The 19,065-nt window shown below is 47.2% G+C and overlaps 1 protein-coding gene across 8 annotated transcripts in view; it reads left to right on the forward strand.

Annotated features, from left to right (window-relative positions):
• DAB2IP (DAB2 interacting protein) overlaps positions 1 to 19,065 on the forward strand; it is a 212,314-nt gene that overhangs the window by 83,328 nt on the left and 109,921 nt on the right. For 6 of the 8 annotated variants that reach the window (XM_027556166.1, XM_027556164.1, XM_027556175.1 and 3 more), the window contains exon 2: positions 18,820 to 18,923. In XM_027556166.1, coding sequence (XP_027411967.1) covers positions 18,820 to 18,923 — 104 coding nt within the window. Of the gene's footprint in view, positions 1 to 18,819; positions 18,924 to 18,957; positions 19,039 to 19,065 lie in introns of those variants that run through there. The other 2 variants (XM_027556173.1, XM_027556172.1) reach the window with 2 other exon arrangements.

Below are 19,065 nucleotides of genomic sequence, written 5' to 3' on the forward strand. Positions count from 1 at the left end.
CCCCCCTGGCGGGCCAGAGGGACTGAGAGGGAGAATTCTGGAAATAACAGTCATTATAACAGCACCAGTATAACAGCACCAGCTTTCCCTTTTCGAGTACTCCGTGCAGGTGTCCGCTTCTGAGTTCTTCATGTGCAGTATTTCATTAAGTCCTCATTTTCACAGATAATCTTTGAAAAAAATTTTTTTGCTTATTTATTTATTTTTGGCTGCACTGGGTCTTTGTTGCTGCTTGTGGGCTTTCTCTAGTTGTGGCTGGTGGGGGAGCTACCCTTCGTTGCTGTGTGCGGGCTTCTCATTGCGGTGGCTTCTCTTGCAGGGCACAGGCTCTAGGTGCTCGGGCTTCAGTGCTTGCAGCACAGGGGCTCAGTAGTTGCGGCTCTCAGGCTCTAGAGCATGGGCTCAGTGGCTTGTGGCACACCAGCTTAGTAGTCCAGTAGCACGTGGAATTTTCTCGAACCAGGGATCGAACCCATGTCCCCTGCATTGGCAGACAGATTCTTCTCCACTGTGCCACCAGGGAAGTCCTTTCTCACAGATGATCTTATCAGCTCTCTGTTGCAGATGAGAAAACTGAGGCTCAGATGGATTACGTGACTTGCTCGGCATCACCCAGCTACTGAGTGGCCGAGTCCTTGATGTTTCACTCTCACTGTACTTACCAGAGCTGTGATTTAGGAAAATGATTTTAAACCCCCAGCAAGCTAGACTGATGTGATCCGGGGAGCAGGGAGGTGGGGAGAGTGGAAATCAGTGATCGTAGATGACTGTGTCACCCATCCTGGTGCAAGAGGAATGGGTCTGAGCTGGGAGAGAGAGGTCAGGGGCCGTGCTCACAGCGAGAATAGTGGGGGCTGGTGGTGAGATAGGCCTTGGCAAGTGGGGAAAGGGGCCCCCAGAGTGGGGAGCGTGGCTAACAGGCCTGCTCTGACTCTTGATGCTGCAGGGGTGGGAGAGGGACACCGGCCTGCAGTGGTGGGGGGGGGTGCTTTGGGGAGCTTCTTCAGGAGAGTGATAGATAAAGGCTGGAGGCTACAGGGGGTCGAAAAGTTGGGGGTGGGGGTGGCAGGCAGAACTGGACATTGTTGGAGAAGTTGGGTGGATCTGGAGATCTGAGAGAAGCCTGGGTTTGCCATTAACTGTCTGGATAGTCACCATTCCACCTGGTGTCTAGGGACCAGTTCAGAGCTGTGTGTTTAGCAGCAAGCTGGTTGGGGGCCTGGGGGCCTTCCCCCACTAGCGGCAACCTCTGAGTCCTCCTGGGTGGGGACCCTGGGCTTCCCAGGACCCAGGATGCAGCCCTCTGGTCCCACCCCCAGAAGCAGAGCCGTTCAAAGAGGGAGGGGCCAGTTTAAGGAGTGGGGGGCATAGGCTGGGGGATGCGATGTTGTGAAAGAGGCTCCTGGGTCACCGATAGTCCCCAGGAGAGAACCCCGGCTATGGGCAAACTCCTCTGTCTCCTTTTTAAAGAATATAAAGTTTATGTCAGTGTTTTGGAGCTTCCCAGGTGGTGCTAGAAGTAAAGAAACCACCTGCCAATGCAGGATACATAAGAGACCTGGGTTCCATCTCTGGGTTGGGAAGATCCCGTGCAGGAGAGCATGGCAACCCACTCCAGTATTCTTGCCTGGAGAATCCCATGGACAGAGAGGAGCCTGACAGGCTGCAGTCTATAGTGTCGCATGGAGTTGGACAGGACTGAAGCAACTTAGCACGCACATACATGCATGTCAATGTTTTGCCACTTTCCCCTCAACCCAATGGCACCCCACTCCAGTACTCTTGCCTGGAAAATCCCATGGGTGGAGGACCCTGGTAGGCTGCAGTCCATGGGGTCACGAAGAGTCGGACGTGACTGAGCGACTTGACTTTGATTTTCACTTTCATGCATTGGAGAAGGAAATGGCAACCCACTCCAGTGTTCTTGCCTGGAGAATCCCAGGGACAGGGGAGCCTGATGGGCTGCTGTCTCTGGGGTCGCACAGAGTCGGACGTGACTGAAGTGACTTAGCAGCAGCAGCAGCCTCAACCCCTAGAATTACAAAAGTAATAAAGAAATAACCATTATAGAAGAGAAGAAAATTTTAAAAATCGACTTTAATTCCAGCACCCAGTGATAAGCTCTGGGAGAACTTGGAAGGTTATTTCCAGGCTTTTTCCTTTTCTGAATTTTTGGAAAAATTCTAAAATATTTGAAAGTATAGAAAATCATATTGCAGACACCCATGCACTCATCTCAGACTAAGTGAATGTTAACATTGCCATGATTGTGTCTCTTCTTTTTTCCCTCTTTTCCTTAGAAATAAAATGATTCAGGTACAGCAGGGGATCAGCAAAGCACAGCTAAGAGGCCAGATCCCACCTGTTTTTATATGGCCCACCACCTGTTTTTGTATGACCTGTGAGCTAAGAATAGCATTTACATTTTTTCAAGGGTTGAAACAAAAATCAAAAGAGGAATAATGTTTTATAATGTGAACATTATAGGAAATTCAAATTTTCCATGTCTATAAGTAAAGTTTGTTGGAACACAGCCATGCTCACTCATATTGTCTGTGGCTCTTTTCACATTACCTTGGCAGAATTAAAGAGTTGAGACAAATCTAACATATTTGCTGTCTAGCCCTTTATGAAAAAAAAAAATTTTGCTGACCCTTGAGATATAGCTAAAGCCTCCTACACTCTCCCCAGGAATAATCAGCCTCCTCAAGGCAATGCCTGTCCTGCCCACATGTGCTATTATGCTTTTACTACATTTGCAAATGCTTCCAAATGTGTAGTATTGCACTGTGGGTTTTAAAAATGGGGAGAGAGAAATTGTACATGGTGGAGGAGAGGGAACACTTGTTTCCACGCTGGGACTTCCTTTAGTGTTAAGCGTTAGTCACTCAGTCGTGTCCGCCTCTCTGCAACCCCACGAACAGTAGCCCACCAGGTTCTTCTGTCCATGGGATTTCCCAGGCAAGAATACTGGAGTGAGTAGCCATTCCCTTCTCCAGGGGATCTTCTTGACCCAGGGATCGAACCTGGGTCTCCTGCGTTGCAGGTGGATTCTTTACCAGCTGAGCCACCAGGGAAGCCTTTACTATTCTGAATTCCGGCAACCTGGAATAAATGCCAGCTCTCTGTCTGGCCGGGAATAGGCCCTGCGGCTACAGAGGTGAAGGATAAAACTTAGGAGTGAAAATGGAAAGGTGACACTCAGCTAAAGTTCTCAGAAATCCTCAGAAAGGCGCCAAAAGAGAATCAAGGACTCTTTGGTTTGTGTCTTTTACCTGGTAAACATCTGAGAAAGGATAGAACAAGCCCTTTTATATTTCAGAAACGGAATAATCACCATTCACCAGTTAAACTCAAATATGATGTTATAAAAACCAGATCCATATCTCTTATATGAAAATCATCAGGTAGAGTTTGTTGATACCTAGTTTGGTACCTCTATTGATATTTACATTTGTGGGATGTAGTGCTCTAAATAAATGTGTAGATTTAGTATCTCGGAAGCTGCTTTTTGGGGTGTTTTTTTATTTTAAACTATTTGGTTTGGGTCAGCCTGGGTTAAGAGAGAGGAATTACGTGTATGTCCTCTATTTATACTTGTGTACAATAAATTTGTTACATAATAGTTTACCTATAGTTAAATGAAATACATGGTTTATTAGCACGTGGTCAATGGTCTATTTGATAATTAAATATATGGCCGTGTACTGAAAAAAAGAAGGCTCAGGGAGGAGAGAAACCTTCAGGCCAGGTAATTCATCCTTGGAAAAGTGAAAGTGTTAGTTGGTCAGTTGTGTATGACTGTTTGCAACCCCATGGACTGTAGCCCGCCAGGCTCCTCTGTGCATGTAATTCGCCAGGCAAGAATATGGTAGTGGGTAGCCATTCCCTTCTCCAGGGGATATTCCTGACCCAGGGATTGAACCAGCATCTTCTGCATTGCAGGCAAATTCTTTACCAGCTGAGCCACCAGGGAAGCCAAATTCATCCTTTTGGAAGGCTGGGGATTCTTTGAAAGTGAGGCACATGTCAGGATGAGGAATAGGAAGTTCAGTTCCGTTCAGTCATTCAGTCGTGTCTCACTCTTTGCGACCCCATGGACCACAACACGCCAGGACTCCCTGTCCATCACCAACTCCCGGAGTTTACTTAAACTCATGTCCGTTGAGTCGGTGATGCCATCCAGCCATCTCACCCTCTGTTGTCCCCTTCTCCCACCTTCAGTCTTTCCCAGCATCAGGGTCTTTTCCAATGAGTCAGTTCTTCGTATCAGGTGGCCAAAGTATTGGAGTCTTAGCTTCAACATCAGTCCTTCCAATGAATATTCAGGACTGATTTCCTTTAGGATGGACTGGTTGGATCTCCTTGCAGTCCAAGGAACTCTCAAGAGTCTTCTCCAACACCACAGTTCAAATGCATCAATTCTTTAGCACTCAGCTTTTTTTATAGTCCAACTCTTATATCCATACATGACCACTGGAAAAACCATAGCCTTGACTAGACAGACCTTTGTTGGCAAAGTAGTGTCTCTGCTTTTTAATATGCTGTCTAGGTTGGTCATAACTTTTCTTCCAAGGAGTAAGCGTCTTTAAATTTAATGGCTGCAGTCACCATCTACAGTGATTTTGGAGCCCCCCAAAATAAAGTCTGTCACTGTTTCCACTGTTTCCCCATCTATTTGCCATGAAGTGATGGGACCAGATGCCATGATCTTAGTTTTCTGAATGTATGAATAGGAATAGGAAGTATGGATGGTCAAAGGCAGTTGTTAAGGGAGTCAAGTTAGAGGGACGTAGAGAAGAGCTGGTGACAGTGTCTACAGATACTGAAAACTTTGCAGCACTTACCCTGGACTGTTATTTATGAGGCCAATCAGGGGCCAGGGAGTGAACACTGGTGCTGTCCTTTCGGAGAGACATACACAGGGGCAGGATCTTGGAACGCAACTCAGGGTGGGGAGGGGGCGCATCTTCTAGGCGCTTCCCTCCCACCTCCTGAAAACCTGCAGCCTGATCCCTCCATGTCTCCTCTGAGGAGCTCTCGGGCCCCCACCAAATGCTACATATTGAGGATTCCCAGGGCAGGAGATGCTGTGGACCTCAGCTCCCACAGTCCCCTCCATGCCTTTCTCCCAGCAGACGCCACCTCCACAACAGTGGGCAACCTCCACTGACTCTGAACCACACCTTGAACTGAAAAGACAACTTGAACTCTGATCCCAATCCATTTGGAGAAAACAAGCTCCCGCAGTTCCATAGACTCTTTACTCCTTCCCTTCCCCACACCCAACATCGCAGAACCAAATGTACAGTTGAGTGAGGCATCCTTCATCTCTTCTTGCCATGGGTAGTGGGGCTGAGGTGGCACCTGGAGATGGAGAGAGTGGCCCAGGGCAGGGGGGTCACTCAGCCTCCTGGAGGACTTGGAACCCGTTTTACCACCCTGGGGCAGTCCTTTGACTTAGAGATCACCAGGCTAGAATCTCGCCTTCCTCATTTCCTAGCTGTGTGGTCACGGCCCTTTCCACTGATGCTGCTGAACTTCACATTCTTCATGTTAAAGTTGGAGCTGATATTTCCTACCTGGACTCAGTGTGAAGATAAAAATGCTCATCGGGTGCAGTCCTCATTTCTCTTAGATCTGTTTCTCCACATTTCTTGATTGTCCATTTTTATTACCTACAAATACAGTAAATCCCCTACATATGAACCTTCAAGTTGCAAGCTTTCACAGATGTGAACGTTCCCCTCTGTGCCAGCTGTTGTACAGTACTACTATACTTTTCAAGGTTCTGTACTGTAAGATTTAAAATGCTTTATGTTTGGGGGTTTGTTTTTTATGTATTACTTGTGTGAGAAGCACTATCAACCTGTTACAATACAGTACTGTATGGCCAATTGTGTTAGTTGCATCCCTAGGCTAACTTTACTGGACTTACGAACCGGCTCTTGGAACAGAAATTGTTCACATGTGGGGGACTTACTGTATCCAATTGTTCTGCTGCTAAATCTGTCGAAAAAACTGTCTTTTCCACCATCAATTTACCTTTGTACTTTTTTCCAAAAATCGACTGACCGTCTATATGTGGGACTATTTCTAGACTCTTTATTCTGTTCCATTGATCTATATGTCAGTCCCTGTGCTAATGTCATACTCTCTTGATTACTTTAGTTATATTTCCAGACTATACAGTATCTCTTGAAACCCTGTAATAAAAGCCCCCAACCTGTTTCTAGTGTCTCCAGATTGCTTGGCTCGTCTAGGTCCTTTGCTTTGCCATCTAAATTTAAAATTGAGTGCCTGTAAAAGGCCTGCTAGGATTTTGATTAGGATTGCATTGAATCTGTACATCAGTTTGGGGAGAAATGCCATCTCAACAAGCCTGAGTCTTCCAATTCTTGAAGGTGGTGTATTTCTCCATTTATTTAGATTTTCTTTAATGTGTCTCAGCAATATTTTTTTAGTTATGTCTTACATTTGTTTTTGTTAAATTTATTCCGAAGTGTTTTTGATCCTCTTTTAATTACTGTGAAGGGTGGGGATTTTACCCTACTTGCCGACTAGCTACTTAGCCTCGTAGAGTTTCCTGGGTGCCCGCAGAAGACACAGGACTCATGGGTCAGAGACAAAGGACTCTACGATTCATGGCCTGTAGCGTGAGCTTGATATTTGCATCGATTTTCTTTCCCTCCAGTTTTGTAGGGCAGTCACACGTGTTTTTGTAGAACATAAAGCAATGCTGCTCTTTTGTTTTTCCAAATTATAACTTCATGTACCTTATAGGACCTGATGTACAATCTGTGAGTCAACTGTTCCTCAAGCTAAAAATTATATAAAGAGCTGAAATTCAGTTTGCTTTAGTATTACATCCTCAAATTAGACATTTGGAGATTATTTATTTATTGAAGAACAGTTGATTTACAATGTTGTGTTAGTTTCTACTGTACAGCAGAGTGATTCAGTTATGCTTATGTACCTATCTATTCCTTTTCATATTCTTTTCCATTATGGTTTATTGCTGAATATGAACATAGATCCCTATGTTATACAGTTGTTAGTTGCTCAGTCGTGTCCAACTCTTTGCGAGCCCATGGACTGTAGCCCACCAGGTTCCTCTGTCCATGGGATTGTCCAGGCAAGAATACTAGAGTGGGTTGCCGTTTCCTTCTCCAGGGGATCTTCCCAACCCAGGGATTAAACCTGCGTCTCTGGAGTCTCCTGCCTTGGCAGGCAGATGCTTTGCTGCTAGCTGCACCTGATCCATAATCACATCTTTGAAGTTCCTTTGCCGGATGACACCACGCTTATGGCAGAAAGTGAAGAGGAACTAAAAAGCCTCTTGATGAAAGTGAAAGAGGAGAGTGAAAAAGTTGGCTTAAAGCTCAACATTCAGAAAACTAACATCATGGCATCTGGTCCCATCATTTCATGGGAAATAGATGGGGAAACAGTGGAAACAGTGTCAGACTTTATTTTTTGGGGCTCCAAAATCACTGCAGATTGTGACTGCAGCCATGAAATTAAAAGACGCTTACTCCTTGGAAGGAAAATTATGACCAACCTAGATAGCATATTAAAAAGCAGAGACATTACTTTGCCAACAAAGGTCCATCTAGTCAAGGCTATGGTTTTTCCAGTAGTCATGTATGGATGTGAGAATTGGACTATGAAGAAAGCTGAGCACCGAAGAATTGATGCATTTGAACTGTGATGTTGGAGAAGACTCTTGAGAGTCCCTTGGACTGCAAGGAGATCCAACCAGTCCATTCTAAAGGAGATCATTCCTGGGTGTTCTTTGGAAGGGCTGATGCTAAAGCTGAAACTCCAGTACTTTGGCCACCTCATGCGAAGAGTTGACTCATTGGAAAAGATTCTGGTGCTGGGAGGGATTGGGGGCAGGAGGAGAAGGGGACGACAGAGGATGAGATGGCTGGATGGCATCACCGACTCGTTGGACATGAGTTTGAGTGATCTCCAGGAGTTGGTGATGGATAGGGAGGCCTGGCGTGCTGCGATTCATGGGGTTGCAAAGAGTTGGACACAACTGAGCAAGTGAACTGAACTGAACTGATTCATGGGTACTAGGATCAGGACATGGGCTCTTTGGGGGCCCTCCAGTACCCTCTGAGGACTACCTTTCCTCCTTCTCCCAAACATGGATGGCCAAAGCTGGAACTGGAAAAAGCATGTGGGAGACCTACCAATATATCAATACAGTATTTTGGCAAACTCATTGTTCATTTGGCTAACTGTTAATAGCAGATAAGAACAGTACAGATGTGCTTCATTCACACACATACACACACGCACTCACACGGTGGCATCTACTGGACTGCTGTATCTGGAAGATTCTAACAATCTGAGAGGTCCATGATCTGCTGCCATGATGACCTTACCTTTGCCTCTTCCTGCAGTTTATCCAGCCACTCCTGCAGTGGGAGAAGATTGGGGCTGGGGACACCAGTTCATTGGCAGCTCTAGGCTTCAGTTTAGTTCAGTTCAGTTGCTCAGTTATGTCCATCAAGTTGGTGATGCCATCCAACCATCTCACCCTCTGTCATCCCCTTCTCCTCCTGCCTTCAATCTTTCTCAGCATCAGGGTCTTTTCCAGTGAGTCAGTTCTTCGCATCAGGTGGCCAAAGTATTGGAGTTTCAGCTTGAGCATCAGTCCTTCCAATGAATATTCAGGACTGATTTCCTTTAGGAGTGACTGGTTGGATCTCCTTGCAGTCCAAGGGACTCTCAAGCGTCTTCTCCAGCACCACAGTTCAAAAGCATCAATTCTTTGGCGCTCAGCTTTCTTTATAGTCCAAGTCTCACATCCATACACGACCACTGGAAAAACCATAGCTTTGATTAGACAGACCTTTGTTGGCAAAGTTACGTCTCTGCTTTTTAATATACTGTCTAGGTTGGTCATAGCTTTTCTTTCAGGGAGCAAGCATCTTTTAATTTCATGGCTTGGGGAACTTCATTTCCTCACCCACGAGTTTTTTTCTAAATCTATTTTTTGGACTTTCCTGATCCACTTTCTCTACCTGGTCATTTGGGCTACTATTGATTTAGATGTCATTTGTCTTGTTTTCTGATTTTTTTTTCTTACTTCTTTTCCTTTTTTCTCTTCAGATGTGTTCAGAGGGTATAGTTTGTAGTGAATCATTATACTATCTTTTTCAATTTTAATTTAATATTAAGTTTTGGAAGGCTGAATAATTCTTCATTTGGTAAATGATATTGCTGTAGCCCATCTTATTCTCCAAAGAAAATCGCTGACCAAGTTTTATGATATTGTTTACGATATTTTTCTATGTAAGTTCACACGCATACAAACAGTAAAACAGCATATTAGTTTCATCACGTAGATGGCAAATGTATTTCAGTCTAGAGTCCATGGTAAACCTTTGCAGTGGTGTTTACATTCCGTGCCTCTCGCCTCCAGATTGCTGACCACTCTCTCTACTCAGGTGACACTGGATATGAACACATTTCAGTAGTTAGTTTCTCGGATGGAAAATCTCAATTGTTTAGACAGATGTGATTCCATGTATTTCAAGTAGGCTATTTATTAACTTTTTATTTTGAAAATTTTTCCGACATATAGGCAGTTGCAGAACTGGAACAGAGAGGCACACTTTTACCCGGTTCCCCCTGATAGTTACATCTCTTGTAAATGACACATGCCCTCCAGCCGAAGACCCGCCAGGAACACACCTCCGGCCGCACAAGGTTTATTATTTATTGGGCTTATTATTTATTGCAGTGACAGAGCACACATGCTGTGGGGAACCACAAGGCCTCTCAATCTGATTGTGGTAGAGAGAAACCACTCTAAGATTTGGGCTTTGATTGGGTGAGTTGGGGGGCGTCTAAAGGAAGTGGGGTTCACTCTCGACTGGCTGCTCTCAGAAAGAAGGGGCAAATCTGATCTTATCTTCTCAGATCTTATCTCCAAGGAGAGGAAGCAGCACTGAGATAAATCTGTCCTGGGTAAAGAAGCAGCAGACTCTCGTTTTCACCAGGGTGGAGGGATGTTTAGCGTTTTGGGTGGCACGGTGACCAGGCTTTTGACAGTTGCTTAGACAACATGATCAAGTGGCCTCGTTTTGCCTCATTTTATCATGGTAGGCTTGTCTGAGGTTGGTATCCTGTGAGGTTGTTTATATTTGGAAGGAGAGTAACGTGACAGAGCTGTGAATGCCAGGTCAGCTTCTGAATGTCAGTGCCCACTTCGCTTCTTTCTCTTTCATCTTTTGTGTGCAGTGGTGCTGTGCGTGCGTCTAACTCTGTACCATTTTAGCATATGCTGATTTGTGCAGTCACCTTTGCAGTCAAGACACAAGTTAGAGCCACCTACCTGCCCCCTAGCATCCCTCACCCCTGGAGGGGTAAGGGATGGGAGGGATGGACAACCACCATCTGTTTTGCATCTGTGTGACTTTACCGCTCTGAGAATGCCATATATATAAGATCCTGCATCATGTGACCTTTTAAAAAAATTATTTTTTAAATTGAAGGATTACAGAATTTTGTTGTTTTCTGTCAAACCTCAACATGAATCACCCATAGGTATACATATATCCCAGATCATGTGACCTTTGGAAGCTGGCTTTTTCGGCCGTTTTCAGCAAGCGCGATGCCTTGGAGATCCATCCAAGTTGTTGTGCATTTCAGTAGTGCTGAGTAGTACTTTCTTTGCTGAGTAATATTCTGTGTCATGTGTATGAGTTTCCCATTGCAGCCATAACAGGTTAAAACTTGTTATAACAGCTTAAACAACACAGATTTGTCATCTCACAGTTCTGTAGGTCAGAAGTCTGGCATGAGCCTCGAAGGACTAAAATCAGGTATTAGCAGGCTGTGTTGCTTTCTGAAGGCTCCATTCCATTGCCCATTCCTTGTTGGCGGAAGTCAGTTTCCTGTGGTTGTAGGACTGGGGTTCCTGTTTTCTTGCCGGCTGTCAGCCAAGAGATGTTCCCAGTTTCTACACAGAGGTTCCCATGTTTCTTGGCTCATGACTCACTTCTTCCATTATTCCTCTTGGATTTCGGATCATTCCTGTCTCTTATTTCATCATCGAATCCCTCAGACCCATCCTTCTGCTTTCCTCTTCCGTATTTAAGATTATCCCTGTGTGGATAATCCAGTATGCATGCCCATCTCCAAGTCCTTAACCTTAATCACATATGCAGAGTTCCTTTTGCGATATCAAGTAACGTATTCACAGGGGACTTTGGGGGGAACATGATTCTGCTTCACACATAGTGGATGTACCGCAGTTTAACCATTCACCTATTGAAACACGTTTTATTTCCAATTTTAGGCTATAAAGCTGTTGTGAACATTCTTGTAGAAAAAAAAAGCATGAATGGATTGTACTCTGTTTGCTGTTGCAATTTACTCTTTTCACTCAACCTCATGTTTCTGAGCATGATTCATGCTGATCTTACAGAGCTGGGTCCCTTGTAGGGGTTCATTGTGTTCCACGTGGACATTGTCCCTTGGAGTCCTATCCCTCTTCCACTGAATGACTGCAGTCATCCACTGGGGCACCCACTCCCCTGTTGGTGGACATTTAGGTTGCTTCCCACATTCTGCTACTACAAACAGTGCTGTAGTAGACATCTCTGTGCAGATCTCCTTGTGCAAGGCTGAAGCATTTTTCTAGACCGTATATGTAGGAGTGGAATTTCTGGTCCCAGAGTATATATGTATGTGTCAGTTTCAACCAGCTCTTTTCTAATTGTTCTCAAATTCTTTTCCTCCTACCAGCAGGGATGAAAGCATTCCTTACAACCCTGTCGACATTTGGGGTCATCGTTCTTGTTCCTTTTTTGCGTCTCCAAAAGCTGTGAAATGGCATCTGGGTGTGTTAATTTGCATTTTCCCGATCACTGTTGAGGTCCAGCACACACACACACCCCCACCTCACACCTCCTCTTTTTAACATGCTGACTTCTTTTCTCTCACTGCAGGTGTTAGAGGTTGCTGCCTCAACCTGTTTTTAAACATTAAGGTCTGGGCAACCCAACAACTGAAATTTGGTGTCTTGTCTGAAATTACAGGATGTTCCTCAGGCCTCCGTGTCTCCATGGGAACAAGTAACAGTCATCCTTCATGATTAGGAGGTATCCATGGCAACCAAGCCAGCAGCATTTGAATGAAACCAATTGTATTTATTTATTTATTTTTTTGCAAACACATGAAGGTTAAAATGTGTTTCTCCAACTGTGGCTTCCAAGAGTAGGGAGGCAGCCTGGTCTGCCTGGTGAAATAGACTCTTTTGACCTCCTAGTGGAAAAGGGATGCAGGATCAGCTGGTCTTGTGACCTAATTTTGTAGACCGGGAGTCCGAGAGGTCATGTGGAGGTCATACAGTGAGTCTGAGCCAAGGGGAAAAGCTTAAATCAGTTCTCTGAGGTTTGGAGGGGGGCAGTGTGGAACTAGGCAGTAGATCAGTTCTCCCTTCCTGGGGTCTGTCCCTGAGGATGTTAGCAAACTTACCCAATGTCTCCAACGTCCTGCTTGTACCAGCTATGTTATTTAGAGGTGGAGGGGCATGAGCCCAAGCCTCCTAGTGTCTGCTTCCTTAAATTAGAAAGGACTTGCTACTCAGTCAAAGGCCAAAGTCAGCTGTGATTTTAGAGGCAGAGTTAGAACTCAGAGGTCTGCTTTCTGCCTTCTTTGTTGGTGTAAAATAAAGAGCAGATTTTTTTTTCTTTTCCTTTCTTTCTTTCTTTTTTTGGGGGGTGGTGGTGGTAGGGAATAGAGGGACTCACTGCTCTAACTCCCTGGCCCACTGGTTTGATGATAAGTCATGAATTCAGGGATGGAAAGGGGCTAGCCTAGAGTCACACAGCAGAGTCAAGGTTAAATCCAGTCTCCTAGTCCTGGCCCCATGTTCCAGGCATCCTCAGCCTTTTCTGAGCCCCTAAGTGTAGGTTTGGGAGGGACAGTTTCAGCATATACTCTTGCTTCTTACCTGCAGAAACTTGAGAGGAAGTCATTTTTGCCTCTCAGAACCTCAGTTTATTCATCTGGAAAATGAAGCTTCCCAAAGCTAAGTTGTTATGTGGGGATTATATTTGAATGGGTCTCAGTGGGGGCAGTATTGCCCATACTGCTGCTGCTACTGCTAAGTCACTTCAGTCGTGTCCGACTCTGTGCCACCCCATAGACGTCAGCCCACCAGGCTCCCCCGTCCCTGGGATTCTCCAGGCAAGAACACTAGAGTGGGTTGCCATTTCCTTCTCCAGAGTATGGAAGTGAAAAGTGAAAGTGAAGTCACTCAGTCGTGTCCAACTCTTAGCGACCCCATGGACTGCAGCCTACCAGGCTCCTCCGTCCATGGGATTTTCCAGGCAAGAGTACTGGAGTGGGTTGCCATTGCCTTCTCCAAGTATTGTCCATAAGTGAACAAAAAAATGGATTCTTGGAAGGGGATGTGAAAAAATCTCACTCTTTTTCTGTATAAAGTCTAATATACATGTAGGCATTATATGTATATAAAAAAGAAGCAAGAGAATTCCAAAAAAACATCTGCCTCATAGACTGCGCTAAATCCTTTGACTGTGTGCATCACAACAAAGTGTGGAAAATTCTTAAAGAGATGGAAATACCAGACCACCTGACCTGCCTCCTGAGAAACCGGTTTGCAAGTCATGAAGCAACAGTTAGAACCGGACGTGGAACAACAGACTGTGCAGAGGACATCATGCGAAATGCCGGGCTGGATGAAGCATCAAGATAGCTGGGAGAAAATATCAATAACCTCAGATATGCAGATGACACCACCCTTGTGGCTGAAAGCAAATAACTAAAGAGCCCTTGATGAAAGTGAAAGAAGAAAGTAAAAAAGTTGGCTTAAAACTCATTGTTCAAAAACTAAGATCATGGCACCTGATCCCATCACTTCATGGCAAATAGATGGGGAGACAACGGAAACAGTGACAGACTCTATTTTCCTGAGCTCCAAAATCACTGCAGAGGTGACTGCAGCCATGAAATTAAAAGACACTTAATCCTTGGAAGAAAAGCTATGACAAACCTAGATAGCATATTAGAAAGCAGAGACATTTTTTGGTCAACAAAGGTCCATCTAGTCAAAGCTATAGTTTTTCCAGTAGTCATGTGTGGATGTGAGAGTTGGACCATAAAGAAGGCTGAGTACTGATGAATTGAAGCTTTTCAACTGTGGTATTGGAAAAAACTCTTGAGAGTTCCTTGGACTGCAAGGGGATCCAACCAGTCCATCCTAAAGGAAATCAGTCCTGAATATTCATTGGAAGGACTGATGCTCAAGCTGAAGCCCCACTCCTTTGGCCCCCTGATGTGAAGAGCTGACTCATTGGAAAAGGAAGGCCCTGACGCTGGGAAAGATTGAAGGCAGGAGGAGAATGGGATGACAGAGGATGAGATGGTTGGATGGCATCACCCTCTCAATGGACGTGAGTTTGAACAAGCTTTGGGAGATGGTGAAAAACAGGGACGCCTGGCATGCTGCAGTCCATGGAGTCGCAGAGAGTCAGACATGACTGAGAGACTGAACGACAATACATGTAGGACAAAAAGATACTTTTACTGTATATCTATGGTGTTAGAATTCTGTTGAGGGAGAAACTCGGAAGTTAAAAAGACTCCTTAGAGGGAGTCTTAATGAATAAAAGGTAAAGAAACACTGGTCTGTGCCCCTACAATCCATGTGGTTATTTTTACTAACTTTGTGTTTGGGGCTTGTGTTGGCTGCTGGCTCAGAGTGGGGTGCCGTTTGGAGTGTCAGGTCAGGAGAGAGCGTGGCCTGACCCAGACACTGCCCCTATGGTTCAGTGTGATCTTTGGGCACATCACAGTTTCCCATCTGTGTGTAAAGGCGTCCCACCAGGTCCATGGGTGGGGCCTGCTTCTCAGGCAGCTGAGATCCCGCCTGGTGGATCCATGGGTGTCCAGCAGGAAGCAGATGGTGCTTATACTAGGATGATTTGAGGTGTGGGTGGGTGTGGGGAACCATGGAGAGGAATGCAGGACCCCAGAGCTAGTAGCAGCTGGGGCTGGAAGGAGGGGAGGAGAGCGTGGTTACTGAGAGGTGAGAACCCAGGAGACCGGGTCATCCTGATGGTAGTCTGGACCTTCGGTGGTGGGAGGTAGCCAGTCCAGGTGATCCCCCTCCCTCCCCTGATCTTCCGCCAGGGCTCCCCACTGGCCAATCCCCATGGTAGCCAGGGGCTTCCCTGCTGGTTCAGCAGGAAATGAAGGAGACTTGAGTTCAATCCCTGGGTCAGGAAGATCCCCTGGAGGAAGGCATAGCAACCCACTCCAGTATTCTTGCCTGGAGAATTCCATGGACAGAGAAGCCTGAAGAATTCCATGGACAGAGGAGCCTGGAGAATTCCATGGACAGAGGAGCCTGGAGGGCTATAGTCCATGAGGTTGCAAAGAGTCAGACACGACTGAAGTGACCGAGCATGCACACGTGCGTGGAAGCCAGAGGGCCCAGACTTGGGTTGGTGTGGTCTGCATGGGTCGGGGATCTGCATGGGGCAGCCCCCTGGAGCAGAAGGTGGGGTGAAAGATGCAGAATGGAACTGGGGCCAAGCAGAAGCTGCCCAGAAAGGTACCCATGTTCCTTGTCCTCTGGAGTGCAGGAGAGGGCGTGGACGCCTGCCCTGTCCTGCCCTGCAGCCATCTCTCCATGCTGGGTTTCTACCTTCTGATGCAGATGGGGTACAGCCTGGGCTTTGTTTGCTTAGCTTTGGGTTTATTGGAGCAAAAATCAATTTGAATTGTGCAGTGCCAAACTGGAAGTGGTTAGAAATGCTCCCAAAGCATCTGAATTGAAGTTTATGGCTACTTTGGGAGCACCCATGAGGGTATTTGCTGTCTGTTTACTGTGTTAGGAGCTAGTGGGTAAGTTCCCTTCCTCTGGTCTCAGCTTCTTCCTCTGTAAAATGGGTGGTTGGACCAAGCAACCTCTGGGCACCTCCTAGCTCAGACCCAGCAGGCAAGGGTGGTGTTCTGCAGAGGTTGTGGGGATATCAGGCTTGATCTTGGAGGAGAGGCAGCCTCGCCAGGTTCTTTGAGTCCCGCCAGTGCCTTCTGAGGGCTCACCTGCCTGGGAAGGAGCAGTGAAGCCATGGTCAGGCGTATGTGTGTGTGTGTCAGGGAGAGAGGACACATCCCCAAAGGCTTCTGAACGCCGAGGGCAGTGCCTCACATGTGGATTGGACACCGTGGTTAGTCTGGGAGGACCCCCGGGCAGAGGTGACGGGAGGCACTAGGGATGAGGGGAGAGATGAAGGCAGACAGTGCGGGGGCACAGCAAGAGATTTCTTGGGGAAATCTATGGAGAGAGAGGGTCTTTCCTAGATTGTGATTAGCATAAATGGGGTAGGGGCGGAGATGAGTGAGGAAGGGAGGTTCTAAGTAGGACGCACCATGAGGGAAGCGGAGAGGCCCTATATCATGGCAGCCAATGGGCCGGAGTGGAAGCCTCTCTAGCAGAGGGGGCCCCAGGCCTGCCTGTTGGGCAGCGGGGCCTGAACCCCTCCCCGTGGGTGGCCCACTTCCTCCATTTCCAAAATGGCTTGCCAGGCTTGCCCACCGGCCAGGGCTCAGCACACCGCCCTACTGTGTGTGGCTCAGCTCTGTCCTTCCACACCTCTGAGGGCTCCTGTCCAAGCCGGCTGCACGAGAGACTGGGCTGGAAGGTGTAGCACGGCCCCTGGCAGCCCGATCTGCCTTGTGGAAAAGCCTGCCCCTCGTCTGTCCTGTGTGTGTGCACGTCCACACGAGCACGTGTACTGGGAACGGGCCTGAGCGGGTACGCGTTGCAGTGTCTACGTGGATGCGAACGTGTATGTGTGTGTTTACTGGGTGTGCGCTTCTGCGCCCGGTGTGTTCCCAGGGACCAGGGAAATCTCCGCCCTGTCCTTTTTCTTCTCAGTCAACAGGCCTTTCCCAGGCACTCCCCACGCACCAGACTCCAGGCAGGGTGCTGGGGGTGTGGGGATGCAGCCAGCTTAGGCGTGGGCATCAGGAGTTCCACCAGCAAGCAGAGGACACACACACACACACACGAGTTCCACTAGCAAGCAGAAGACACGCGTACACACACACACACACACACACACGAGTTTCACCAGCAAGCAGAAGACACGCGTACACACACACACACACACACACACGAGTTTCACCAACAAGCAGAGGAGACACACACACACAGGAATTCCACCAGCAAGCAGAGGAAACACACACACATACACAAAGGAGTTTCACCAGCAAGCAGAGGACACACACACACATACACGCTGTGTGCAAAATGACAGCAATGATAGGCTGCCCCAGCCTGGCTGTTGCTATAGGAGCCATAAGGGCTCCTATAAGAGCTAGGGGCGGAGGAGGTTATCGGGTTTCCTCCAGGGCTCACTGAACAGGACAGGCTGGGAGGAACAGGAAGGGGGCTTCTGTGGGGGCCACAGCTGGAACAGTGGAACAGAGATGGCCAGTGCCAAGCACGGCTGGGGAACTGGGGCGGGTGAAGTGGCCAGGTGGACTGACCTGGTTGTTGAAACAAGCATGCTGAGGCTGAGGCTCCAAGTGTTGAATGAGCTGTCACCGTTTAAAAATCAGAATATTTCATATTAAAGTAAAAAACCAGATTCCCACATCCTCTTGAATCTTGGGAAGCTTTGGCTGCACTGAGCCCCCCCGTTGCTATGTCAAAATCACCAGCTGGAGCTGAGCAGCTGGCCGCTACCCTTGACCTTGCTGCCTGCCTGGCCCTCACGCTCCTCTCAAGTTTTAAAGCCTCAAGAAGAGAAGGTCCCTATTGGAAGCCAGAGATCAGAGTCTCGTGTTTGAAGGAACTACTTGTATACCTCCAGCAACAGGGAGCTCATTATCACATATCACAAGATGTGTGTCTTGAAGTGGGAGTTTTAGGAGATCTTTTCTTTTTTTTAAATCATAGTACATACATAGGAAAGATATACATGACATTTGCCATTTTAGTCATTTTTCAGTGTACAGCTCAGTGGTTTTAAGTATGTTTTCAACATCATGCCACCATCACCATAGTCCATTTCTAAATGTTCCCCATTACTCCAAAGAGAAACTGTGCCATGAAGCAACAAATCCCCGTGCCCCCTCACCCCCAGCCCCTGGAAACCTCTAATCTACTTTCCTTCTCTAAGAATGTGCCTATTTGGGGTATTTTATACAAGTGGAATTTCACAATATTTGTCCCTCTGTGTCTGGTTTGTGTCAGTCAGCTTGTTTTCAAGGTTCATCTAGGTTGCAACATGGATCGGAAGTTTCGCACTTTTAGTAGTGGAATTACCTTCCATCCACACTGTGTTTATCCTTTCATCTGTTGAGGGCCCCTTGGGTTTCTACCTTTTTGGCTATTGTGAATAATGCTGCTCTGCACATTTGCATACAGTGTTTGTCTATGTTCCTGTTTTCAGTTCTTTGGGGTATATACCGAGGAGTGAAATTGCTGGATCATGTAGTCATTCTGTCTTTAACCTGTTGGGGAACCGCTAAACTGTTTTCCACAATGGCTGGACCATTTTATGGGGACCAGGGGTGTGTTGTCCCAGCCTGGTCGGGAATGACAGGAGGGCCTGACTTGTTCAGTCGCTGAGTCCTGTCCGACGCTTTGCAACCCCATGGACTGTAGACCGCTGGGCTCCTCCGTCCTCCACCATCTCCCACAGTTTGCTTAAATTCATGTCCATTGAGTGGGTGATGCGACCAACTGGGTGGCCTCCGTTGTCCGTGCTTAACCACCCCTCTCTCTCTCTCTCTCTCTCTCTCTGTTGGCAGAGTCGCCCCAAGAAAGGCCGGGCTCCCGGCGCAGCCTGCCTGGCAGCCTCTCGGAGAAGAGCCCCAGCATGGAGCCCTCGGCCACCACGCCGTTCCGGGTCACGGTAACTATCCCTGCGTCACCATCGCCACCTGGCCCGGGGGCTGCTCTGCGACCCCGCGGCCCCCCTTCCTGGAGCCTCACGGACCTGGGAGAGCATCCAGCCTCCCTTGCTCTAGGTATCCATTCACTCAGCTGCTCCCCTC

The sequence above is a fragment of the Bos indicus x Bos taurus genome, chromosome 11 (assembly GCF_003369695.1).
Source record: "Bos indicus x Bos taurus breed Angus x Brahman F1 hybrid chromosome 11, Bos_hybrid_MaternalHap_v2.0, whole genome shotgun sequence".
Taxonomy (NCBI): domain Eukaryota; kingdom Metazoa; phylum Chordata; class Mammalia; order Artiodactyla; family Bovidae; genus Bos; species Bos indicus x Bos taurus.